The 27946-nt window shown below is 40.2% G+C and overlaps 1 protein-coding gene and 1 pseudogene across 1 annotated transcript; both read left to right on the forward strand.

Moving 5' to 3' along the window:
- Nucleotides 1-8908: 8908 nt before the first annotated feature.
- On the forward strand, nucleotides 8909-17072 carry LOC130565876 (G-protein coupled receptor family C group 6 member A-like; annotated as a pseudogene).
- Nucleotides 17073-20487: 3415 nt separating this feature from the next.
- pcare2 (photoreceptor cilium actin regulator 2) lies at nucleotides 20488-26890 on the forward strand. The gene is made up of 2 exons (XM_057353262.1): nucleotides 20488-23410; nucleotides 26296-26890. The coding sequence occupies exons 1-2, from the start codon at nucleotides 20754-20756 to the stop codon at nucleotides 26471-26473; spliced, it is 2835 nt and encodes a 944-aa protein (XP_057209245.1). The 5' UTR covers nucleotides 20488-20753; the 3' UTR covers nucleotides 26474-26890.
- The last annotated feature ends 1056 nt before the right edge of the window (nucleotides 26891-27946 follow it).

The raw sequence follows: 27946 nt of genomic DNA on the forward strand, positions 1-27946 counted from the left end.
CATGTAGGACGCCGGGGGAATCCCGAGGCGGAGTGATGTAGGAAACTTTTTAAAATAAAACAACAAAGAACAAAAAAGGATAACAAAAGTAGCCTTTCAATGCAATGTCGACTGTAAAGCATTTAGCTGTATGCAGCTAGTTGCCAGTAACTTACTGTAGATTTATATTGATCTAATTTATTGGCAACAGTTTGTTCAAAGATAAATGAACATTAAACTTGAACAAGTCTTTATCTTTACAGAAACAAACTATAAAATAGCAGCCTCATGCAAAGCATTCTGGGAACCAGAAATCCTCATCAACCTTTTTCTGTCACACCGAGTGAACTACCTGGGAGATGTGTGCACACTTGTGGAGCACTGAAATGATACACTTTACATGCACAAAATATATACAGGCGGTTTCAGAGCACGGTATTACCTTCACACAAAGAGTGAGAAAATATCAAATTAAACTCAATAATTAAGCAAGTGCACCCACTCACACACACAACAGTACTCACATAACCCCCCGATGCAGAACTGTGTCGTGGCTGGAGTGCGTAGAGGCCTTTGAAACTTAAACTGGCCACTTCGCTCGCGTGAGCAGACAAAACAAAGAAACACAGTACCTAGGCTCTATAATCCAAAGCACCCGGATAATCGCCCACTGTGATCCTCCCGGAAAGCACCGATCGTCCCTTGTAGCCGGAGGAACACCCAACGCTTCCGGTGGCTGGATGCGCTTTCCGGTTATGCCCGTAGCTCTCTCCCTAGTAAATAGAAACTTGCTCGCACTTCGGGTTTCAAATGCGCTAAGTACTATCTCCCGCATCTCACCGAGAATCAAACCACGGCAGAACACAAACGCCAGCAAAGAGTCGCAATTATACGTTTAAACACGCACCGATCCATAATTGAAGGCGTGCGCCGTCTCGTGTAAAGGCAGCAATGTCCCAAACGCCTTGGTACTAACTGTTAACCCATATCTTGAGCTAACTTTAGCTTCGAAGTCACATAACAAAGGTACTCAGTTTTAAACAGAAATAAAACCACGTTTTCTTACAAATCGCAAGTTATTCACCTACGACAAACTTCGCGTGTCTCTCCTCCTTCAGTCTCTCTTGACCCACACTTTATTACCAGTCAGTGTTGCCGGATAGAGTTGAAGGTTTTCAGCCCAAAAACGGTCCAAAACCCGCCCAAAATAATTGATTAATATTTGGTTAAATTTGATCAATATTTAGCTATTTTAAATGCCACAATTAATGTACCATGCTATGGCTAGCGACATACACCAGCAGCAACGGAACCACAGTAACAAAATGACAACATAAGGCCGGATTCACATTTTCCGCGCGCATATTCGTTATTTTAAATGTAGAAGGGCGGCAGCCGTGCGGAAATAGGGGGCGACTATGGAAAGCCGTTTGGGTCAAATTTCGCCATCAACCAGACGCCTGGTGTTCAAAAGACGCCTGGTTTTACGGCGTTTAAGACTTACAGACGCCGTAAAGTACGGCGTTTTGTAGCGCATGCGCCGTAAATTACGGCGTTTTCGCCGTCGTTCATTTCACCGTTTGGACTTCCATAGTACGCCGTAAATGACGGCGTTTCCGTGTAACAATGACGCCGTAAAAAGCGACGTTTTCTATAATATTCAAATCAGCCCCGCCTTTTCTACACAGTCCAGCCCCTCCAATGAACATAAAGACCTGTGTAGTAGAATGTCGATCTGAATAACGTTTCCTGTTTTTACCTTTATTGCGAATAATGCTTAGACTTTCATTATGTGATTTTATCCCATTGGGCACGTTTTTCCTCCTTTTCGTGTATCATATTTGCAGAAACGGCATATTTTCTAGAGTGTGCACGGTCATGACTCTGTGTATGTTCATGTTTGTAAAATGCATTGGGTTCTCTCACGAATGCGTCAGCCTCAGTAGCACAGTGGATCGCGTGCGCGGCAGCAGCACAGTACCGCTTTTAACGACAGGACTTCGACTCCGCGGTCCGATCATCATTCCTTTTGAGTTGATTTATTGGGTCATGTTTTTAAATGTCGGAAAACTACCCTGTTGCTGACAACTGATTAAATGACAAGAAATGCTTATTAACAAGCCAACCAGTGTAAGGCCTTAATGCATGTAACAGCTGGGGGCTAAATCTGCTTACTGTACAGTGGCTGTTAAAAACGATTTCCCATACGAACGCGTTTGTTTTTCTATTTACATATAGACTGTACATGCTGCATGCATTCAGTATAAAACACTATAAGCTTTTGACGATCAAAAATCTAAAAATGATGGAGACTGTTCACATACAGAAACAATAAGGGAAATGCTGACAAAAAGAGCTATTGTTGCATTATTATTATATTGATTTTTTTAGGTGACAAAAACGGCATTTTAAAGGAAAGTATAGGCCTGTTTTTATAACTTATTTATTGGTAAATACAGAACAACAAGCAGCAAAGTTGCAATTAGAACTAAACGTTTTTCCCTTCATGATAAAAGGATAGCCTATAGCCTACGTACAGCCGTCGTACGGTAGTAAGACGTGTAATCTGTAGGTGACTGCATGTAGGTGAGTGCATGTTAAAAGTTACCAATCAAATGAGCGGAGACATCTGCATGTCTCTGCTCATTTGATTGGTAACTTTTAACATGCATTGTCCCGCCTCCAAAGTCTCAGAAGTCAACTCAACGAGCGAGCAAGTGTTGAGCAGTTGCGAGAGCATAGAGAGAATCGCGCACGCGCTCGTCAAAGCCTCTGCTCGCGGACTGACCCAATTCCTCATAGCACTATAGTTATATTGGGGTTACATTTAGTTCCTAGAGTGCTTTGCATGAGGCTGTTCTTTTATAGTTTTTTTTTTCTGTAAAGATACAGAACACTACAGTAAGTTAATGGCAAACTGCTGCCAGTAATACTGTCATTTCTACAGAAATGTTTTACAGTGTACGCTATCTACAGCAATAATTTGACATTACAAGAGGAGTTCACTCAAGTACCTACATAGCTAAACCATGTAGGGCTTTATAAGTAATAAGCAAGATTTTAAAGTAAATGCGATGCTTTATAGGTAACCAGTGCAATGTTGACAGAACCGGGCTAATATGCTCTTTTTTTGTACGTGTAAGAACTCGAGCTGCCGCGTTTTGGACCAGTTGGAGTTTTTGTAATAAGCCTGCAGGGCAACCACCTAACAGTGCATTACAGTAATCTAGTCTTGATGTCATGAATGCATGAATTAACTTCTCTGCATCTGACATTGACAGCATATGACGTAGTTTAGATACATTCTTAAAATGGAAAAATGCAATTTACAGGTGTTGGCAACATGGCTCTCAAATGACATTACTATCGAATAGAACGCCAAGATTCTTTACTGACAACGAGGGTTTTTGTGGAACGTCAATAGATAAGCAGTATTCTTGGTTGTTATTGTCATGACCAGGGGAGTGACAAGGAGGGAGAACCCAATTGAAGGTAGTGGTTGACAAGAAACAAGACTTTATTTACAATGACAAAACAAGAACCCAAGATGGGGTAAAACACGGACAGGACTAATAATAAAAAAACTGAAAAAAACACTTCCCACGTGGGGGAAAAAACAAGAGAACAGGTTTACAAGACTTACTGTAAAACAGGAACCAAAATAGGAAACACGACGCAACGTAGAAACTAACAAAGGGTAGGAAGTCCGATGGGGCAAGGTAATTCAAGGGAACGGGTAACACAAGGCAAGCCAATATTCCACAAGGTAAAACAGTGAGATGACGAACTAGGCATGGCAAATGATACACAATAATACAGGCCGTGTGGAAACGCTGTATGACAGTGTTACTGGCAGGGACAAGCAGTACGAACAAGCACAGTACAAGAGACACAAGGACATAATATAGGGAGACTAACAAAGGATAATTAACAAGGGACAGGTGTGGGAAATGAAACACTAATGGAAAGCTAAATGAGGAACGATAGGGCGGGAACAGAGACGAGACCGGAAAGAGAGTATGGAAGGCCGAAAGGGCCACAATGTCTCTCTCCATACAAAACAAGAGGTTCTTTCGTGGCTCTTCCACTAGGTCAAGAAAAGCAAGACAAGGTGGGACAGAACCATGACAGTTATGGCGGTTTTCGGTCTAATAAGTAACAGACTGAACAGACTCAAAATTCAATAGAGATAGACAGATCTTCTTTGAAGTATATTTTAACAAATGTATATGATCTATTATTTACTTCACAGCACTGTGAAAAACATGATACAGCCAGCCAGTTGTTATCGCAAAATAAAGCCTATCAGTGTGATAGAAGAGCATCCAGCTCGTGTTGGGGTTTATTCCGGGATGATAACCCGGCTGACTGTACATAATTCTTTACTTAACCAGTATACTAACATGTACAGTAAACACTGACTTAACAATAAGACACACCACTGTAGCAAACAACATGACATGACATTAACAGTAGTTGTCAGAGNCGATGACGCATTTCCGTTTCAGAAAGGCCATGGCGGAGGAGGACTTGGGAATGGCGGTTTGGTTTATTTCGAAAAGTGACGCAGTATTACAAAACTACTGTTGGGTAAGTACATTTTGTATTGTTTTATTAATGTGGTTGAGTTTTACTTGTTGGACACGAAGGAACTGAAAGAAATGATGCACACATTGTCAACTGCCATGTAGTTTGAGTTTGGCTAAAATTAGCTATCAGGCTAAAAGGTTGTTTCTACACTTGAGTTGTGCTGTGTTATGCTTCTTGCTGGGAAATTGATGGCAAAATCATCAAGTCCCCAAACTGTTAACGTTGGCTGAGTTTTGTGTCACTGCCTAAAACAGTTACATTTAACATTAAGTTGATCAATTTCATGCAACTAGGAACAATACATAGATTGGGGTTCCCAACCGTCTGCCTGATTGTTTGTAAACACAAAATGTGACTGAAAGTGTCACATATTCAGTTTAGAAGTAGTCACGTGTCCAGGTGTGTGTACAGATTAATGAACAGATTTTTCTTTCAGGATTCCAAAGGAAGATTTTCCATGCTGTTTGGTTTGAAAGATGAACTTCAGTGAATAGCTGTCAGTCTGGAACAGGGCCAGTCTACATCTTCTATTAAGAGACTGGATTGTGACAAAGAATGTGTGTTTGTGTGTGTTTGTGCGTGTTTGTGCGCATGATAGTTTTTGTCTCTCTCTCCCCCCCCTCTCTCTCTCTCTCTCTCTCTCATTCTAAACTGTAATTTTTCTGAGGTGAAGTAATCCCAAGTAATTTATTTTACAGGATCACATTAAATGACTTAATGGTGAAATTCAGTATGAGGGGTGGTGGGCAACTTGAAAAGAAGCCATTCAAAGCTATACTATGTAATTCAAGGTAATTTTGGCCTTCTGACATTGCAAAAATCTCTTGCAAAAATCTAAGAACATCAGGTTTTACCAGAAATGCCACTTTCACAAAGTTTACACACCTGGTTAAGGGTCTTTCTCAAGGGCGCCACAGTGGCAGTGTTTTTTTTTACTAATCTAACATATATTCCTTGTCACAATCTAGACTCTTAATAAAAGATGTAGACTTGCCATGATCCAGAATGCCAGCTATTTGCTGAAGTTCATCTTTCAAACCGAACAGCATGGAATGCGGTACTCTACAGGTGCTTTTGCTACCCTTTTATTGACATACGATTATTCTAGAGAAAAATAACGTGTAATACATTTTAATTACAATCTGGTATGTATTTTAATGTTTTTTAAATTTAGTCCTAAAATCATAGGCCTTTTTCAAAATAAGTTCATGTCATTTACCTCAAATTTTGCCTTTTTTTGCCTCAAATTTGGATTTTTTCCTACTTTTTTAATATTCATATTCTCTTCTCTCACTCAGATGCTATGAACAGGTGAAGCCCAAATGCAACAGATTCAGACTTTGATGCAGCAGTGGCGGAACACCTGAAGCACGCTGGGGGTGGTGGATATAAAAAATGAGCCACAAAAAGCTTTTACCTTAATCCATAATCCAGTATTTTGTTGTTTACTTGTTTTATGGCTGTTTAACAGTAATACAAGACTGTTAGGAAATAATAGGTAGTACCATAGCTCTGACTTCCATACATCAATGGTGGAACACATGAATCACACTCCTGGAAGAGCTGGTGGTCGGGGACCAAGAAAAAGAGAGTAAACATTTTGAAAAAATGGAAAGACTAAAGTAGTTACATATGTGTTTACTATAATACTGTACTTTTGTTATTTTCATGTTTGATTAATGGCTGCTTAACATTAATGTAAAACTCCATTGCTATTGACATTGTACTATTTTTATTTTCCTGTTTGAATAGTAGCTGTGACGTGCAGAAAAGACGTGGAAATCACGGCCAGGTGAAGTCAAAGACGTCCGTTCAACTTTCATTTTGGAACTATTTTTCAACCGTGATGGGACGTGTCGGACTGACGTATTTTCAATGGTCATTAAACGTCCAAATGTTTGTTGGGTTACTATCGAATAAAATGCCTTTGCTGACGACGAGGGTTTTATGGAACGTCAATAGATAAGCAGTATTCTTGGTTGTTATGGTGGTTTTCGGTCCAATAAGTAACAGACTGAACAGACTCAAAATTCAATAGAGATAGACAGATCTTCTTTGAAGTATATTTTAACAAATGTATATGATCTATTATTTACTTCACAGCACTGTGAAAAACATGATACAGCCAGCCAGTTCTTATAGCAAAATAAAGCCTGTCAGTGTGATAGAAGAGCATCCAGCTCGTGTTGGGGTTTATTCCGGGATAATAACCCGGCTGACTGTACATAATTCTTTACTTAACCAGTATACTAACATGTACAGTAAACACTGACTTAACAATAAGACACACCACTGTAGCAAACAACATGACATGACATTAACAGTAGTTGTCAGAGGAGAACTGGCCCATCAGGTTTAGCCTGGTTTTCCCCAAGGTGTTATCTACATTACTTGTATTTCCACCCCACGGTACAATCTCACCATCCAACTCGGCAATACCACTGTGGCGAGTGGTGCGTGGTTCAGGTCTGCAGTGGGAGCGAGAGCTGCGAGACGAGCAGTGAATGAGTGGGTCAACTGCAAAGCAAACGACAAACACCCGTGTCTTATACCAGTAAGTGACGTGGAGAGTCTGCATAAAAGAGCCGACAAAGGAGAGCTGGGGAAGAGAGGGACCGGCTGCTTACTGGCGACTGCACGGAAGGAATCTCACAGACTTGGATATACTGTGTATGCGACTGAGCGCTGAATGCGCGGCCTGTTAAGTAAGGGATAATATCCAGGCAGCCGGTTGTTATGGCAGACAGTGTGATCAGGACGTGAAGCGGAGGGTCTTGTGTCACACTGAAGGGGCTTATTTGGCGATAACAGCCGGCTGCTTGTACATTATCCCGCTTATTACATAAAATATTTTATTAGCTCGTTTTTACCGAATGCAGACCTTTCGTGAGGAAAGCTGTTTAGTTTCGGTTACAACTTGTATTACTTCAAATGTCACGAACAGGCAAATTGGTTGAATCATTTGTAAATGTAATGTCATATATGTAATTAAAAGACATATTTATAACTAATTTTGGTGTAATATTAAACTGCCCCTCAAAATGATTCGCAGCATCCGGGTTACAGGGTGTTATTAGTTTTGAGCGGTTGTTATTTGAGATTATTACACGGCTCATTTGAATGCTTGATTCTGATTGGCCAGTTGCGACATTCCAAGGGTTGTTATTGCTGCTCAAAACAAATAACACCCTGTGTTATGATCACACTGTCGGGGCTTATTTCTGCGATAACAACCGGCTGCCTGTACATTATCCCTTACATAACAACCCTTGGAATGTCGTGACTGGCCAATCAGAATCAAGCATTCAAATGAGCCTTGTAATAAGTTTGGATTAAGTGACTATTTTGTTGTTCAATAAAGACCAGTAGCTAGCCAACTTCGTCCTCTTCCTTCCTGACTACTGACATTGACTTTGTTACAACCACAATCACTGCTTCCAAAACAGCCAGGAACCTCGGAGTCATGTTTGATGACCAGCTCTCCTTCAATGATCATGTTGCAAAGACAACGCGGTCATGCCGATATGCCTTATAGCTAACATTAGAAAGGTCAGACCTTATCTCACTGAGCATGAGGCACAACTCCTTGTCCAGGCCCAGGTAATCTCAAGGTTGGACTACTGCGATGCTATACTTGCTGGTCTTCCTGCAAAGGCTATCAAACCACTCCAGCTGGTTCAGAATGCACCCTTTCACACCCTCCTACACCCCCTCTCTGTTTCTCAACAGGTTTTGTTCTGGCTTATGTTGAAACTAGTAACTTGATATTAGCACCTATTGTATTATTGCTCCTGTATGACATATCGCTTATTGCTCCCTGAACTCTCTGTAAGTCGCTTTGGATAAATAAAAGCGTCAGCTAAATGACTAAATGTAAATGTTTTCTTTAATGGCAAGCAATGCATATACTTAGAAGCGGCCGTGTGTGAGGTGCTTCTGGGAGGTTATAGTACACGATTTCACAGCTTTAAAGATGATCATGTGACTTGGATGTAAGCCAGGTGACATGTAAGGACAAAAAAGTGGTTACAGTATATTTTCATTGTCCACTTTGGATAGTAGACTGTCTGTTAGGTTAAGGTTAGTGTTGGGTATACGGTTAGAAGAATAAGTTGACATGTAGTTACAAAGTTACTTATAGCCAGTAGAAGTTTTTTTGAGCAATTATCATGTTTAAATAAAATTTTAAAGAGACAGTCTACTAAAACTCTACTCACTGGTTGCAAATTTACTTATAATTTGTGAAATATCTAAAGTGTACTTCAAAATATACTTCAAAATCTGAAAAAAGAGGCCTGCGTTTCAACTAACGTCACTACAAAAAAAAAACAGAACCAGTTTTTCTCTACAAAAACACTCACTCGTATCAATCTGCACATTCTCAACATGAAGCTCTTTACTCTTTATCATCATGTACGTGTGCTGGGGCTGATGTTGTGCTTGGGTTTGTGGGTTCATTGTGACATTCCAGATGATCTGTCTGGAGCTTACCTGCATGGAGATTTTAACTGCGCAATTTTGTCATCTATTCACTCAAAAGTCATCAACCTTCACAACCGAACACGCCCGGAGCCATTCATCTGTTCCGAGTAAGTATGCACAAACCTTTGTCATATGTACAAACCTTTGTCATAAGTACAGTTAAAAGCCAACGTTGATGCTTAATCTTGTTTATCTATTCACTAGTTTTGATCTGGGCTCATACTTAGAATCATTGGCTGCGATCCACACAATTGAAGAAATCAATGATTCTAAATTTCTTCCGGGAATTAAGTTTGGATATCAAGTGTGTGACCCGTGTGCATCTCCCACCAAAGCACTGCACTGTCTGGAACATTTACTGGCCATTAACGGATCTCTGCCAGTTCTCTCGGACTTCTCTGATTTCCGCCCGTCCATGAAGGCGCTTTTGGGAGAAAGATACTCTGAATTATCTATCGCTGTTGCCAAACTACTCAGTCTCTACATGTTTCCTCAGGTAATTTGTTAACTGCTCCTCCAACTGTACCTTCATTTTAGTGTCATTATTTATCCTCACATTGTTTCAAACTACAAGATTCATTATGCAAGAATCTTTATGCAGCTCTTAGATACAACAACAGTTCATAGCAAACACTTCTGCCAAAGTTCTTACAGTGGTTTGCAATAAGTCTGTTTGAACTGAAAGTACAAATGCGTGATGCAGAGAAGTTTTCTGTCAACAGATCAGCTGTACCTCCTCTTCACCAGTCCTCAGCGACAAACTGCGTTATCCTTCTTTCATGCGTGTCGTTCCAAGTGATGTCCACCAGGCTAAGGCCCTGGCCAAGCTCATGGAGCATTTCTCATGGAGCTGGGTCGGTGTGGTGTACGGAGACGATGACTACGGAAGAGCAGCCCACCAGAGTCTCCGACAAGAGGCCGAAGGAAAGGTGTGTCTGGATTTTGAGATGGTAGTACCGCACTACTTGGACCACGTAGAAATTGACAAGTACATCAAAGATGTCATCGACACTATACAAGCTTCTTCTGCCAAGGTCGTGGTTCTCATTCTAAAGGACAAGCTGGTAGAGAAGATTTTAAAAGGGATGATTCAATCCAACATGAGCAGAATTTGGATCGCAAGTGACGCCTGGTCCATGCACGGCCCCTTGACGAAGATGCCGGACATAAATAAAGTGGGTGAAATTTTTGGCTTCTCTTTTGTCATGGGAAATATACCAGGGTTTGAGGATTATTTGAAAAACCCCAGGCCATCACCAGGAGCAAAGAATGACTTCATAGAGGAGTACAAGGAGTTGAGACGGAACTGATCCATCTCGGCCCTGAACTGTGGTGTAGGTGATCTGCTGGACGTTATGGACCGGAGGAAAGTTTACGGTCACAGAGTGGCGGTATACGCTATAGCTCACGGCCTCAAAAAACTCCTGAAATGTAACGAGACCGCCTGCCATGGAGATATCAACTTTCCACCATGGCAGGTACGATTTCTCAAGTGACGACACAATAAAATATGATGTTCCGTTGTGTTTGTATATAAGGTTGACTCATTAAGGGCGGTTTCCCAGACAAGGTTTAGTTTAAACCAGGACTAGGCCTTAGTTAAATTAGGATAATTAAGTTGTTTTAAAAAACATACTTTACAAAAAAAATATTACTTTGTGCATCTTGAGACAAAACAATCACAGTGATATATTTTAAGATATGTCAGTGCAAGTTGTTTTCGATCAAGGCATCTCTCACATTTAAGTTAGTCTGAGACTAGGCTTAAACGTGTCTGGGAAACCGCCCCTTAAAGTCTAACATAAACAGCATTTCCAGCTTCTCGGTGACACAGTGTTTCCCATTCATTCCTAATTTGCCCTGCTAGTGTTGCTAAGTTAGCAACTCTTTTACTAGATCTAGTGACTTTTGAGAAGAAGTGCATAACGACACTTTTTGGTTAAAGATTAGCTTTCATTTAGAGGTACAATGTCGCCAATAACTGTCCCACGAGCATGTCAGGAGTAGGGTGAAACTATGTGAAAACTACACGACAGATATGTTAATTAGCATGTGACCTCATCCAGCACCACAGTTCCACAAAATCCAAGCGGAAACACTGATTATGAAAACATACACAGAATTAACCTATGTTGTATGAGAACACCACACTTCACAATTACAACAAACATTTAAAATGTGATAATAGTGTATTAAAAATGTTTAATATCTTTATTTTGCAGCTTGTGGAAAGCATTCGCAGTGTGACTTTCACACTCGATGGTATCTCACATTCCTTTGATGAATACGGGGACTTTACGGATGGTTATGACCTTATAAGGTGGACAAAAACTAATGATGGTCGAATTATTGATGTTGTTGGAAAGTTTATCTTGAAGAAAGGAGAAGTGGAGCTCCGGAGTGAATACCAGGGGATCACGGTGAGTCCTGTCCAGTATTCTCATCACGTGTACATCATCACAGATCATTAGATCATCATCATTGTGTCTTGCAGCTCCCACCGTCCAAGTGCTCAGAGTCCTGCCCGCCGGGCACCAGTAAGGGTGTGGTGAACACGGTAAAGTCCTGCTGCTACAACTGCACCGAGTGTCCCGAAGGAACTTACACGAACAAATCTGGTATATCACGCTTCATTCCCCTTGTCTTCTTTTTGCAGATGTTTTACCCTTTTATTTGTGACTTACTGAATAGATGTGAAATATTGATTCGAGTATTTTTACGATGTGAGAAGAGAGACGTGAAACTAGCACAGAAACGGTTTGCCTAGGACAGTTCATTCCTGATGTTTCCTGTGTTTTATTTTTTTCAGATGAAGACAGGTGCCATGATTGTCCAAAAGACCAGTGGTCTACAAAGAAACAAACTAAATGCGAGGTATTCCAGTACACGTATCTCTTTTGGTCTGACGTCTATCCCATAGTTCTGTTGGTGGCAACAGCAATAGGCATAACTGCAGTGTTTACTTCATTTATCATTTACTACATTCACAGAGACATGGCGATCATCAAAATGGCCGACATGAAAATGTCTAGTTTTATGTTGCTGGGTCTGATGGATAGCTTCGTGAGTGTCATCATGTTTATTGGCAGGCCGAACGATCATCTGTGTCGAGCACAACAGGCCGTGTACGGCTTAGGTTTCACCCTGTGAGTTTCGAGCATCCTGGTGAAAGCGTACCGCACCTTCCTGGCGTTCATGATCTTTAAGCCGAACATAAAGCATCAGCTTAACAAACTCTACAAGCCTCTTATCAACGTGCTGGTGCTTACCAGCGGTCAGGGAGTCATTCTGTTGTTTTGGCTGATTTTCAAGCCTCCTAATGAAGACACTGTGTGGCCTGGAAAATCAGGGATCGTAAAGTACATCGTCTGCATCGAGGGTTCCATCATAGGTTTTGCAGTCATGCACTGTTATATTTCTCTTCTTGCCTTCATTTGTTTCATTCTTGCCTTCAAGGCTAGAAAAGTGCCGCAGGATTTTAACGACACCAGTGTCATCATCTTTAGCATGTTGATTCACCTTTTTGTCTGGCTTTGCTTTATTCCCATTTACATAAATAAGAACAAGACTGAACAGCAACACATAGTTCAGGCTTCGGCTGTTCTGGCCTCCAACTACGGCATAATCTTCTGCCATTTTGTCCCTAAGTGCTACATACTCTTGTGGGATTTGTCTGGAAACTCGAGGTCTGCCATCCTGGGCAGGTTGAGTAGACATATTAGACAAAACACGAGGAACGCAGACATTACTGTGTTACATGATGCAGGTACGGGAGCGGGTCCAGTAGAATCTGCGAAAGTGGATGGCACAATTTCTCAAGATGCTCTGCGCACCGTCAAAACTCTGGGAAATGTTTTGAATGAGGACAGAGGCAGCGTGAACTCAACGCAGAACAGACATGCCCGAGTGAGGCAAAGACACACCACTAATTGAGTGCTCTGTAATGGGTTGTCTTTTTTTAACTCATTTATAAACCTATGATTTCAGAAAATAAATATTATTGCTCACCTCACGAATCAACTGTTTCTTGTTTTACTGTTTCTTGTTTTATTTCTTTTCTAGCCCTAAACCGACACACTAGAGTGTCTATTTATTTCATAAATACGTAATCTCCTTCAGCAAAGAAGCGAAAACTTGACGACATCTTCTGTGTCAGTCACCATAGTGTTTCAGAAGGGAGGGGGGAGTTGTAGAGTGAGCCGTTGTTTGCAATTCAAAACCTCACCACTAGATGCTGCTAAATTTCATACTCTTGAGTATATTAACCCTGAAATGAGGGAAACTCAGTGTTTTCCATTTCAGAATATGTCTAACCTGATAAAGCGGGTAAGTCAAGCCCGTTTCTAAAAGAGAGGTAACTTTTACTCAGAGTCAGTAACCATAGTAACTTACTCTGTGAACCTAACCTGGTCGGGAGCAGGTTTTCTTCGGTAAACCCAGAGTTTCTTTTGGTTTCCTCCCCCTTTTAAAGTGCAAGTGGTGTACCTCATTCATTCATTCATTTAGTACAGTCATTCATGGAACACATTTTGATCACACAGAGACCATCTCAGTGACTAAAATGTCATTCAGTGTTGTAATGTAATGAAGTAAAAATACTTAAGTACAGTACTTAAGTATTTTTGGGCAGTATCTGTACTTTACTTGAGTCTTTATATTTCTGCAGACTTTTACTTTTACTCCACTACATTTCCTGAACAAAATGTATACTTGTACTGATACATTTCCCCTAAGCATGTTCGTTACTACAAAATAAAACCATAGAAACAGAACTGAAATAGACAAGTAGGCGATCCGGGGCCCTATCGTACACCCGGCGCAATGCGGCGCAAAGCGCAGCGCAAGTGTTTTTGCTAGTTTCAACAAGACGCAGATCTAATTTTCCCGCCCTGAGCCGCGTTGTTTAAATAGCAAATGCATTTGCGCTCATTTGTGTTGGTCTAAAAAAGAGGTGTGCTCAGGCGCATTGTTGGCGCGTTGCTATTTTGAGGAACTGAAAATAGACTACGCCATAGACCAACTCAAACCTGGTCTAAAGTCTAAAGTCAATGGCGCAATATTTGTTTGTTATTTAAAGAGCGCGTTAGTAGAAAATGCGCCTCTGGGCGCGTCCACAATGCACGTTCACTTTGCTTATTACACAGAGGGAAGCGCAGCAGCACACAAACATTTTTAAATATGAAACAATAAAAGATTAAAATGTAAAAGATTATTATTGTGTACATAAATATAAAAATGCCTACATGTCATAATGGATAGACATTGCATGTATCAGAATTAGGCTACATATTTGCTGTTCAGAAGAATGGAATTGGCTAATTATTTCACCAATCGTGACAATACACACATGTATTTAAACTGATTCGTCAGGCTGAGCTATTTCCAAGCCTGCATCCAACGCAGACGACTGAAAGATTGACTGGCCACTGAACATGTAATTTGAGCAAAACATCACTTGTTGAACTCCTCAGTTTAATCTGTGTATTTAAATTCGGCACATCTTCTTCCCTCAGACTATCAGGCTGCTGAACACTCAGAACTGACACTCGCACAGCACACCTCTCTGTCTGTACAATTCACCATGCACTTTAACTCCACCACCACCACCACCACCACCACCACAATTTTTACCAACTGGACTGCATGTAGCATGCACTGCACTTTAACACAATAATAGTCTGACAATGTCATGATTCTGCCCTCTCTTGTCATGCTTTTTGAGCCTTGTGGCAGAATCATGACAGACCCACGTGTTTTATGTGGAGAGAGGCATTTATGGCCCTTATGGCTTTCCATACACCCTCTCCAGTCTCATCTCTGTTACCGCCCTCTCGTCTCCTCATTATTGCTTGTTTATTAGTTCATGCCATGCACCTGTTCCCCCTTGGTTTTATCCCTTATTTAATTTCCCTGTGTCCTCTGTCTTGTGCTGATTCATGCGATTCATTTGTTCCATGTTCTCACTCTTCCACATACCTGTCCTAGACTGAGGTGGAGTGTCGCCAGAAACTTCGCCTATCCCGCCAGGCAGTAACAGACCTCTGTCATCTTCTGGCAGGTGATCTGCAGACGAATGCATACTGCCCTCATGCACTCCCCATTGCTGTTAAAATAACTGCTGCACCAAATGTTGTTTGCGAGTGGGTCATTCAAACATCCCTTGAGTTCAATTGGAGGCATATCCCAACCTGCCGTAAATTCGGCCATACATGCAGTAACATCAAACCTAGTCCGACATGCACACAAATTCATTAAATTCCCCATGACGCATGCTACCCAAAATCGGGTTAAAGAGGAGTTTTGTACTAAATTTGGGTTCCCTGGAGTTTTGGGTGCGATAGATTGCACAGACGTGCAACTACGTGCCCCGTCAGAGAATGCTCTGATATACGTTAATCGTAAGGGAACCCATTCCATCAATATCCAGGTGATTCGCGATGCAACGTGTAAGGTTACACACGTATTCACAAATTATCCTGGATTGAGCCATGACTCCTTTATTCTGGCCAACTCTGTCATTCCTGCAGTCTTCCAGGGTGACTCGCCCCTGGACGGGTGGCTGTTAGGGGACAATGGCTTTCCATTAAAGACATGGCTGATTACACCGTATATCATGCCTACAGAAGTAAGGGAAGTGTTTTTTAATCGTAAACACACGAAAGCACGAGCTGTCATTGAGAGAACGTTTGGCATGCTAAAAATGCGCTTTAGGTGTTTGGATAAGTCAGGGGGAACATTACAGTACAGCCCTCAGAAGGTCGGAGCGTTTTTTGTGGCATGTTGTGTGTTGCATAACATTGCCATACGCCATGGATGTCTCTTAGACATAAATGAGCACAGATTACAGGACTTTAGGTGTGAAAATGAACTGTATGTGCCGATGCCAATTAACCAAAATCCTCAAGCAGCAGCACGGGCGAGGAGAGATCAGATGGCAGAAGAGCTGCATCATCTGTAGCCTGATAAGCTGAATTGTTTGCTAAAAGTGCAAACCTTGCAATAATTTTGAAATGTCTTTTTTATGCTATCCCATGTATTTATTGTATAGGAAGATTTTGTACCTCTGGATTTTGTATCTTTTTTAAATTAGCATTTTATCAAAACAATCACAGCGCTCCCCCAGTTGTTGAAACGTTTCGGCTCTCGAAACATTTGTAAATTCTTTATCTCCTGTTTGTTACAAGTAAATTATTTTTAGAGTGTAAACATTTTTTTGAATATTTGTAAACGATTATTAAAAAAATACTTGCATATTTTGGCGATTACAGTGATCATGTATCCATACTTTCAGCAATTAAAACCCTGATAATTTTACTTATTACTTCATGACTGGGGAAAAAAAACTTTTAATGAGAACCAAAGCTTTAATGGAAAATAAATACATTTCTATTAATAATAATAAACACAACTCAATTTTAAACTGGTCCTCTTCTTCCTCCTTGGGTTCGCAGGAGGAAAGCACCATGGCGGGACGGGCGACGGGAGGGTCCAGGAGCAGAAGAGCGCAGCATAGACATGGATCGGGTGGTCAGAGAAGATCTGGTGGATGGAGGATTGCAGGAGATGTTGCAGGTGCAATGCGCTCAACTGCATCAGCGAGCCATCCCATACTGTCTGCGATGCGTCCGAGGGGCAGCAGCAACATCTCCAAGCGGCTCAAGCGGGTGTTCACGCGCCGCAAACTCTGATGTAGTCTACCCAGTTCCCTCTCCAGCGTATTGAAGCTGGCCTGCTGGAGTGTCAGGAATGGGTGGTCTTTGTGGCTGACATTCTCGCATCGTGCTCTGGTTCACCTCGCCTCTTCCCTCAACCTAGATGGTTGTTCCACAGTTTCTTCTCCATCCGAAACTACCCCCTCCTCCTGGGTTCGGCCGCACAATCTTCAGCCAGCGGAGCTGCATGAAATTTCATGTTCAAATATTTTATGACTGTTGATAAATAAAATATGTTATATGCCTGAATGTTATGTACAAATTATTTTTTCCCATTATCATTACATAACCTTCGACGCCCACCTCTAAGCCCCCAAAGAGGTGACGATGTCCTCCGCTGGCGTTAGGTCCGGGGTGGCTGTAGGTGGCCCTCCTCCCGTGGCCACCTGCTGTTTTTTATTAGCGGCGAACTTTTGTTTTCCCCGTCTCCTGACATCATTGTACCTGTTTCTGCATTGTACAGCCGTTCTTCTGATGCCAGAAGACGAGGACACAATCACCGCTACTTCCTCCCACGCCTTCTTCACCTCGGGAAGCTTTGGTGGATTCCTGCTTGTCCCGTAGATGATCTGCTCGCACGCATTAGCACGAGCAAATCAGTTTCTTCACTTAAGAAGCATTCAGCTTTTCCGCCAACAAACTCCGCCATGTAAATAGCGACCCGCCATGGCGCGAGCGCAACTAGCTCTTAAAGGGAATGAAAGATGACACTCTGATTGGTTTACTGCACGTTACGCCCAAAAAACACCCATGACTCATTAAGAGAATGACCGTTTTCCCGTCGTTAAACTAGCAAAAGTGGATTCAGACACGCCCTGAGTGCACTTGCGGCCTGCGCTTTAGACCATACACTTAGATCGTGAAAATAGGGTCAACCATGACAGCACTGAACCAATCATTGGTTTAAGCTCAATGTGCAAGTGCAGAAGGGTTTTAATGTGCTGCTTCTTTTAAAGATAAACAGCAAATTGTTCAGTTTCAATGAACGATCAAATGACTGGATTATTACTGTATGGGAAATGCAAGGAAAGAAAGCAGTAAGGGCCAGACAGATTTGATCTGAATTTGTTCCAAGTTGTTCTCTTGGAGGGATAATATTGGGGGTGGGAGGAAACTTTTATAAAGTAAAGTTATAAAGATGTGGTTTCTGAACTTTATTTTTTTAGTTAAGCAATTTGGCATCATTTTGTTCCAGATAAAACTACTGAGCTTGAGACAGAGCTTTTCAAAGTTGTAAATTTCTATGTATGTCACCCTTTATGCTAAAAAAAACATTTTTATTAACAACGTTTGCTAACTTTAACTTGCTTTAACTTTACTTTCAATACTTGAGTACATTAAAAATACAAAGTACTACTTAAGTACAAAATGTATCTGTTGCTTTAAGACTTTTACTCAAGTCATATTCTAAAAGGTTACTTTCACTTCTACCAAAGTAATTTTCTGGCAAGATATTTGTACTTTTACTCAAGTATTGCTTTTAGGTACTTTATACATCACTGATGTCATTTGTGCTTTTGTAGAGGATCTTGTATGTGAAGAAGCTGCATTAATAGGGATTCTTTGATTTCAGGAGAGCAGTTTAGGAGCCGAGTGGAATTTTGTCATTTCCCTGTGAATTTTTATTAAAACTGTACCATTTTTCTTTACAGTGAAATAGATATGTCAAAACACATCATCCATCCTTACATCAAAAACATCAGCCGTGTGTTACATCAGAGCATATTCTCTCCCTTACATGTTCTCACAAATGGTAGTTTTCTATGGAGGATGAGAATGACCTAATAAAGTATAAATAAAGTGCACGAATAAAGAAATGAATAAATACAGACGTAAATGCAGAAATTAAGTGATAAAGGTAATAAAACAATTAATTTAGACGTGCAACCATTCATACCCAAATCCGTTCCGAGCAGGGTTCGAACCAGTGATTGAACAAGTGTCCTATATACACCATAACGTCTCACACTCATCAAGAGCACTGATGGGGAGTGAGAACATAAGAATTTTTTATTATTTCTATTTTATTTCTGTTGTTTCATTCATTTACTGATTAATTTAGTTGTTTATTGGTAGATTTATCTAATTATTCATTTAAACTTAAGTCATTTTCAGCACATTAGTAAATCCACTGTATGCCTCGCTCTCAAGTGCTTTCTGCCGCCATGTTGCTTTTTTTGGTGCCGTTGCCATGGTGAATCGTAATATCGGAGCTCCATTGATCATGGCTTGTCGTAGTTGTGGTGCAAGCTCTTAAGTCAAGGTAAGTCTACCCAGAGTTGCTAGAATTAACTCAAATCAGCTGTTCTGAAACCCATAACTCACAGTTTCGCATCTCAGTGTAAATCAACTCAGAGTTCACATTTAACTCGGTGTTGGCTGAACCTACCCTGGTTTAAAACCCTAAAAACAATGAAGTTGTCCATTTTTTTATATCTTTGAACATGATATAGTCATATATTTGTAATGGAAAACAATCAAATAAGTGCACTCAGGAAGGGGTCGACCACATTTGCCAGTAGTTTTATCCAAAGTGATGTACGGTAAATTCAAGCTATACATTTTTATCAGCACGTGTGTTCTCTCTGAAGATCAAACAGACGACCTTTGTGTTGCTAGCACAATTCTCTACCAAATTAACTACAGGAATACAATTAACCACCAAATTAATATTAATAGTGTTTCTGTAATGGTTAGTCAATGCTAAAATAAAATGATTATTGTTATCCGTGAATTTACAAATGTACTGTTTTACAAGAAAGGCAGGAAAAATAGTAAAGCACTTTATTATTTTCTATTCAGATGCACAATTACAGTCAATAACTACAAAGACTGTGGAAAGATGCATAAAAACAAGGCAAGCTGTTATCAAGAATAAAGTGAATTCATTCACAAAATGAATGTTTTTTATGTGTGAATAAAGACTATTTAGTTGTTTAAGTTTGTTATTTGCCTCAAAAATAACAATAAAATATGTAGTTTTAAACATGTTTTTCACTGATTCCTAAAAGATTTGTTTTTTCTCTTTATTATGACAGGTGGCCTAGTTAATTTGTAAATAACTGTACAGTATACAATATAGGTAATTGACAAATATACCGTGTGTATATGTGTGTGTGTCCTGTGGTGTGACAGCAAAAATCTAGAAAAAAACTAACAATTCGCATGCAGTTTGCTGTCAGAATTTTGGCTGTCACACCATACGGCATATTTGTCAACTACCCTTATAAATGTAATAGTTCTTAACCTTTGATGCACTCTTAAATGTTTGTCACTGTTTGTAATGCCTGCGGCTCATTCGGTTCTATTTAAATCCGTCTCATTCTCAGTAGATCTCTGGCACATGTCCAGATAGGATTTCAGTAAGAAGTAAACGTCTAGAAATACTCCAGTCACACTAAACTTGATTTGCACTGCTTTTGTTGTTTGTTAAAAATACACTCATGATAAGGGCTCATCTCATGACCTGACATGCCAAAGAACATACTTAAAAAAATAATAAAAGGTCATCTAAACAACTTCTTTCACCATATTACTTTGAATTCCTCTTAGTTGGAGTCACAGGATTTACAAAAATGTATATATTATACATTATATAATGCGTATTGACTACTTCCTTCAATCATAATTCACAAAGGGTAAAAATAAAGAAGACCGGGGCACCAGCCGGGCATCTTATTAGCCTGATGAGCTTACGGGCTTACGCATGCACTAAAGTGTGACCATATGTGTGTGTGGATGAGCTGGACATTGCCAATCCTGTTTCTCTGGCTTGTTCTTTGCGATTTTGGTGTGCAACGAACCTACTGGGCTGCAGTGAATCTCAACAAAACACTGTGAAGTAAGTGTAAAAAAAGCTGGAATTGGAAGCCAACCTGATTCAAAAGATTTTAAGGAGATGTTTTGGGGGGATCGAAGAAGCCAGAAAGAAAAGGTTTTGAAACTTGATAAAAAACAACAAAAGAAAAAGAATACATATCTTTCATCAGCATGGGTTGCTCTCCTTCTAAAGGTCAACTCTTCAGTAAAAAAACAATGCCAACTGCACCGCAAGAACTGCTCTCAAACACGACTTCAGAAGAATCAGCAGAAACAGAGATACAGGACAATACTATAAACATACAAGGTAAGAGATCCTCAGTAGGTGACGTAGTCTGTGATGCCACTTTGAAAGTCGTTGAAGGAGACGGTCCTGAAGAAGATGTGGATGTAGTCCAGAAAGGAGGTTCTCAGGATGGACAGACTGCACAAGGGGGGTTGCTAGGGAAGTCGAAGAAAGGCACCGAAGAAATAAAGACAAAACGTAAGCAAGGAAAACAGAGGAAGCTCAGAAAACAGAGGTTAAGAGAAACTTCATATGTGCAGTCCAAAGCAGAGTTCATATTAAAAGCACAGCACAGAGCCTGTGCTTACCTGAACCCCAGCATATCCAAATACGAGTCGCTATTGGAACTATTGGACCAGGCATCTCAGACCCGCTTATCTTTGAGGAGCACGGTAGCTTCAGTAATCTTACACTATGAAGAAATCAACCAAGCTTTGGAGGAAATGGCCGCTGAAGGTGAGCAGATGTTGTGGGAACACGGACACTACATGACTTGGCCTTCTTCACTTAAAGACTGTCCACTTACGATAAGCAAACCCAACAATGATCTGAACACTTCTGAGGTTCCTTCTGAAATGCTCCGGCAAATGCTTCTTCACTCCACACTAAAGATGATCTCTGTTGGAGACTCTGTGAGATGCCTGGGTGATTCCGCATTACAAGAACTAGCCGATTACTTTGGTTCCTTGTCTGAACTGGTAGAAGAGAAATTACGTGCTAAGCATGCGGCAGAGAGTCGCTTGAAACAGGTCTTGACACGTGTGGAAGCTGCTGCTCTCGGGAAAGGCAGTCCTGAGGACTCTGCCCTGCACAGCGAGGACAGTGGCATAGGTGCCGACAATGAGTGTCAGAATGGCACAGAGCGCCTCCGACGCCATCGCAATAGTTCTGGGTCGAACGTGGGCACAATATCTGTTTGTACCACAGGTAACTCTCCTGATCAGCAGCTTACAAATGACAATGAAGAAGTTACAGACAATGATGATGATGATGACGATGATGATGAAGATAATGATGCAGAAATCGAAGAAGTCAATTCTAGAGATGAGCAGATGACTGACAAGATGAGGGAAGCTATCTGTAGTTCTTCTGAAGCAGATCCTCTAAATCGGGATGGTCTTCAAATCAACGACCAAGTCAACAAGAATGTAAGGAGGAACACCAGACGACCAAAAACCACAGATAACAGCTGTCAGGTGAAACGAAAGAGCCGCCATTTAAGAGGACCAAAGCATTCACAATCCACAGGGTGTTTGTGTGCCAACGTAGAAGGCTCTGAACTAAATGAGCAACAGAGGACCCCGAGAAACAAACAAACTCTTCAGGAGTTTTTGACAAGTAAAGATTTTCCTGGGGAGCCCAGAGGTCGCATTCAGACGAAGATTAGAAGACATTCATCAGGAGGACAGAATGCAGTCAGGTATTACGGTCTTCAGTACGGTAGCAAAGGGCCTTTTACAGCAACGCCACCTAATTCTCCCACAGAGTTTACTCCAGAACCACCTGGCCGACATGCTGTCAAGAGGCTCATTAATACTTTTAGCCAAGGAGTGGAAGGCAATTCCAGACTGGATCAAAGACCATCAAGAGTCAAGAGTAACAAGAAAAATTGCCTTCCGTTGCTGTTGAACAGCAGAGGTGCACTTACCACCAATAGCAGCACCCGTCCACCCGAGCCCAGACTGTCAGACAGACCAGAGCATGTGGATTTAGAGAGTCTTCCACCTCCACCCCCAGAGATGTTGATGGATAACTCATTTGAGAGGAGTACAGGGTTGCCACCTCAGGAGTGGACTCAATGGTCACAGTGTAGACAGCAACGTGCTTCATTGCCAAGAGAGACTGTGGCCCCCAACAGGGTGAACATGCAACAAGGCTACATCAGTTACTCTGATACTCGTCCACTGAGACAAGATGCTTTGGTGGGTTCCTGCATTGAACAGGATTACAACAAACTGATTGAGCTGGATTCTGAAAGAGAGGCAGCAGCCACTTGTAACCAGCAAAAGGCTGTTCACAAGTCAGGCCTGGCTAACGGAAGAACATGCCGATCTCCACCGCCTCAAGGATGCAATGACCACCAAAAGTTTGTTCCTCCGACAACTCCACCCGTCTCCAGAGCGCGACTTTCACCCTCTTGTCCCACCGTGCACCATGCAGTGCCAACCCCTCCGTCCACAGGTCTCCCCCCGAGTGGGAACTGGACACCATCCACAACACCAACCCCCTCTAGTATACATAGATGGGCTGTGACAGAAGAAAACGACCCGTCTGTTTCAAGCTCACAATTGTTTTCTGAAGCTCGATCCGTATTCTGTCAGAACAACCAGTTAGTTCCTCATACAGGGACGCCTTCATGTACTTCTACATTGCCACGGCCATGGGGAGAATCAGCAAAAAGGAGAATTCCCACTGCTCATCTTCAACCCACTTTTATGAGATGCAGTCCCTCGGGTCATAGGTCATCCCACAGTGAGCAGCAACAATCCTTGTTTAATGTCAAGCAACAACACATTCAGGGCAATGATGTCACAATTGATGGGTAAGTGTCATGCTTCCAGTATTATTGATTATTATTCCATTTAAACTACAGCAAAACATCACACGTCGATTCAAACTTTTAATATTTTTGGAGCTTTAGGGCGTTTTTGGTCGAGCGCCCTTTTGAAGTTGATGTTTTTGCTGTGTTTAACTACAACATATAGCAAATATCAATGTTTGTCAGGATACACTCTGTGTTGAAAAAATATACAATAAATGCATCTGGTGTAAAACAATCTGTGTAACACAATGCAATTGTAGCATGCTCAGTGGCAGAACCACATTCCTTCTCGATGCCATCTGGGCTTGTGAAAAGCAGAACTGGTGATTTTTTCTTGGTCTTACTGTAAATGTTTATCTCATGTGTGTAAACAAAGGAACACTATTCTTAAAAATATCAAGTTGTACATCAAAACAGCCGTGAGAGAAATGTAGGGTTGCACAATACATCGATACTAGAAAAGTACCACGATACTATTTCTCATTTCATTGGTATGGATAACAAATTAAGTCTGTAGAAAACCTACACAGACCAGAAGAACTAACGTGTCCAGCTAGGCAAAGCATTTCACCAACAGACATACTGACCCGTTTAAATGTGAATGATAACAACAGCCTGAATGTCTTTAAATAAGTGTAATGTCATTTATTTTGTGACATAAGAACATGCTGCTTACCAGCTGTGACAGGACTTGATAACACTATAAGGTTCCATTTTTTTACATTAGTTAACATGAACTAATAATGGGAAATACTACAGCATTCATTCATTCAATAACCTTAGTTTATGGTTATTTCAATTCATTAAAAAAATAAAAGCTGTATTTGTTAACATTTGTCAATGAACTAACATGAATAACAAACAAACAGATTTGTTAAGAATATTTTATTTGCACCTATTAATAAATCTGGGATTAGAAACTGAAGTGAATTAAATTGTCCAAACCTTAAAGGGATAGTTCACCCAAAAATGAAAATTCTGTCATCATTTACACCCTCAGATTATTCCAAACCTGTATAAATGTTTTTGTTCTGTTGAACACAACAGAAGATATTTGGAAGAATGTCAGTAACCAAACAGATCTCATCCCCCATTTACTGCCATACAAGGGAAAATAAATACTATGGGAGTCAATGGGAGATGAGATCTGTTTGGTTACTGACATTCTTACAAATATCTTCCTTTGTGTTAAGCAGAACAAAGATATTTATACAGGTTTTTGTCTTTGTTGATCGGTCTGGGCTGTGTTCCCAAAAGCATATAACCAACTATGGTCGCAAGTTCCGTCCTACCAGCAGAGTTTAACGACTCAAGTGATTTCCGAACAATCACGAACATTCGCAAACAGCATCGTGAAGCTGCATGGTTGGAACTACAGGTCTCGAGCTGTGGTTAAAAGCATAGTTCCTTGATATTATGACATGTAGACTTATACTGTACTGTATACATTATGCTTTTGAGCACAATAAGCAAGATCATGCAGCGCCTTCCATAGCAATCATTCTAAATACATACAAATTCCATTTTACATTTACATTTATTCATTTGGCAGAAGCTTTTATCCACATATAAACATAAAGCATATAAACATTTTGTCAACACACTATACCGTTAGTTTACAAGTCCACGTTACTAGGAGGATTAAAGCTGGAGTAAGCAAAGGAGAGAATGAACAACATATTTTTTTATAGACACAAGTCAGTTTTTTTTATGTCTTTTAGTTTGTCAAATGAATTAATGCGCTGTTTTTGAAAAGTGTGCATGTAGGACGCCGGGGGAATCCCGAGGCGGAGTGATGTAGGAAACTTTTTAAAATAAAACAACAAAGAACAAAAAAGGATAACAAAAGTAGCCTTTCAATGCAATGTCGACTGTAAAGCATTTAGCTGTATGCAGCTAGTTGCCAGTAACTTACTGTAGATTTATATTGATCTAATTTATTGGCAACAGTTTGTTCAAAGATAAATGAACATTAAACTTGAACAAGTCTTTATCTTTACAGAAACAAACTATAAAATAGCAGCCTCATGCAAAGCATTCTGGGAACCAGAAATCCTCATCAACCTTTTTCTGTCATTTTTTTTCTAAATTTGGTTCCCAGAGTGCTTTGCATGAGGCTGTTCTTTTATAGTTTTTTTTTCTCTGTAAAGATACAGAAAACTACAGTAAGTTACTGGCAAACTGCTGCCAGTAATACTGTCATTTCTACAGAAATGTTTTAGAGTGTACGCTATCTACAGCAATAATTTGACATTCATTAGATCTGAATGTATTACCCCACCACCTGTGTCAGATCATCAACTATATTGTTGAACCAACTTGGTTGAAACGATTGATCTCCGACAGTGTTACTATGGTTTAGGGAAACAGTCGAAACTACATCGTTCATTTCCCCAACAATACATCGTACCATGGTGGTTAAGCAGTGATTTATGTAATTCATAATAATTGCATTAAATAAACAATTTGTCAAATTTAATTGTAAAACAGTTTGTTGAATGGGTCGGGTAACTTTGTCACATTTAAATTTAGCCAAGTAACGCTTCTTTCTTTAAAGTTGAAAATATATCTTAAAATAGTGGTGGTGACCAGGACCGAGTTGTTGTCACCTCTTTCTTTTAATCTCATCAATTTTGTTAATCTGGGTTAGGCTCAACACAATCCCTCAGATTAGCATCTGTGCCTCTTTATGGCGTTCTGGACTGTTACACACACATGTCCCCATGCCCTACATAGGCCTACGAATGACATCACTTCTGCTTTTGACATGATTACAATTGTGCTGATACAGAATAATAAAGATGCATCTGACAGCCACCATTTTCAAACACTTGGGGCCATTTAGTTTATCTTTAGATTTCATATTAATGTTATTATTTTTATAGGACAAACAAGGTCTCCATATTATCAGAAGACAACAGATCTGATCGGGGAGGCACAGACCAAGAACCATATACTGCTCATCTGAACACACACAGCGTGTTGGAGGGTGAAGAGATTATAGATAAATTGGATAGACTCCTTTTCTTGGGAAACATTTCCAAATCAAGAACGCAATGCTAAAAAAAAGTGAACCACCGGTGGATATTTATCACTTGGTTATTCAATAACATTCATACATACTTTTTACATGTCATAAGATCTTCCTGTGTATTTTGATGTGCACCGCATATGTAAATGTTGTATCTCTATCGCCACCTGGGTTTGAAACATAATATTGCAGCTTACTTTACCTTATGTACATATTTACTTGTCATTTACAGCAAAATTATAAATCATTATATGAAGAGTTTGGTTCCAAAACGCTATAAATCCATTTTGATTAATTTTAGTAAAAATGTGTTTTCTTTACAAAGAAAGTGGCGAGATGAAAACCACTATTTTCTGTTTCAAAGTTTCACATAACATCTTTAGGTTCTAGTAACATAAAAAATTCAAAACCAGATTCTGATTATAAAAACTGATCTTTTTTTCCAAAATGCAATGAATCCATAACCATTTTTTTCCAAAATGCAATAAATCCATAACCATTTTTTTTTCAAAATGCAATAAATCCATTGAATCGATATAAAAGTTATTTTTCATATTGAAACAGTTGAAAATACACAACAAAGTGAGTTGATCCCCATATGACAGCCTCTGAACTCAATACAATACTAATCTTACACACAGGCACTGGACTAAAAACACGTTCAGTCAGTCATCGCTCCTAAAATGTACTCAACGGGTCATCTTTTTAATGCTATAAATTAGTGCCTCGTCTTCTTAATCTCCTCATGTAAATGATTAGATTTCGATGGCTTACGTTTCTTCCCCACCGCAGAAACCAGCACAGGTTCATCAATGCTGTCAAAATTATTCATTTTTGTGTTTGTTTGTTGAACACAAAGTCGATCAGGGAAACTAGGAGCCGACCGTATTCAGAGCGCCGCCATTACTGTTTACAGCGCGTGGAATGCTGTGCTGTGATTGGTTGAGCGGATACATCGCATTCCGCAGAGAAGTGACACTGGCGTATACTGCGGTTTGGGGAAAAAGGGAGAAAACATGACAGAATAACACGGCGGATATCATCGCATTTTTCGTAAAATTACAAAGTGACTTTTCAATACCAACCTGATACAATACTGATTTTGGCGGAAACTCTTTTTTTTAATGGCGTTTAGCGCGTTTTGGAACCAAACTCTTCATATGCTCTCTCTGAATCATGGTAAGGTAAGAAGACCGTTTTCAACACTGTTTATTATATGAATTTGTTTTAATTCAGAAAAAAATGTGGATTTAAGTAAAATTCAAAACTAAAGCATCAAAAAAGTAATCACACCTTAGTTTTCTTTTGACCACAATCAATCCTCAAACTCATATTATTGCCTCCACTTAAGCAAGGACCACATTTACTTGCCACAACTTCCGTTATTCGCTAACTAGATTTTTGGTATGATTAATGTTTTGTATACAGTATTTCTACATAAATATTTAGTTCTTGTTTTAAATAATTTCAGAATGTTCTCCAGTAATATGTCTCATATATAAACT

The sequence above is a fragment of the Triplophysa rosa genome, linkage group LG15 (genome assembly GCF_024868665.1).
Source record: "Triplophysa rosa linkage group LG15, Trosa_1v2, whole genome shotgun sequence".
Lineage (NCBI taxonomy): Eukaryota > Metazoa > Chordata > Actinopteri > Cypriniformes > Nemacheilidae > Triplophysa > Triplophysa rosa.

What these genes read in the sequence shown, in the direction of transcription:
- pcare2 (XM_057353262.1), top strand. Translation starts at nt 20,754, where the DNA reads ATGGGTTGCTCTCCTTCTAAAGGTCAACTCTTCAGTAAAAAAACAATG. An exon ending in AATGATGTCACAATTGATGG is followed by an intron (nt 23,411 to 26,295) that starts GTAAGTGTCATG and finishes TTATTTTTATAG; the next exon opens with GACAAACAAGGTCTCCATAT.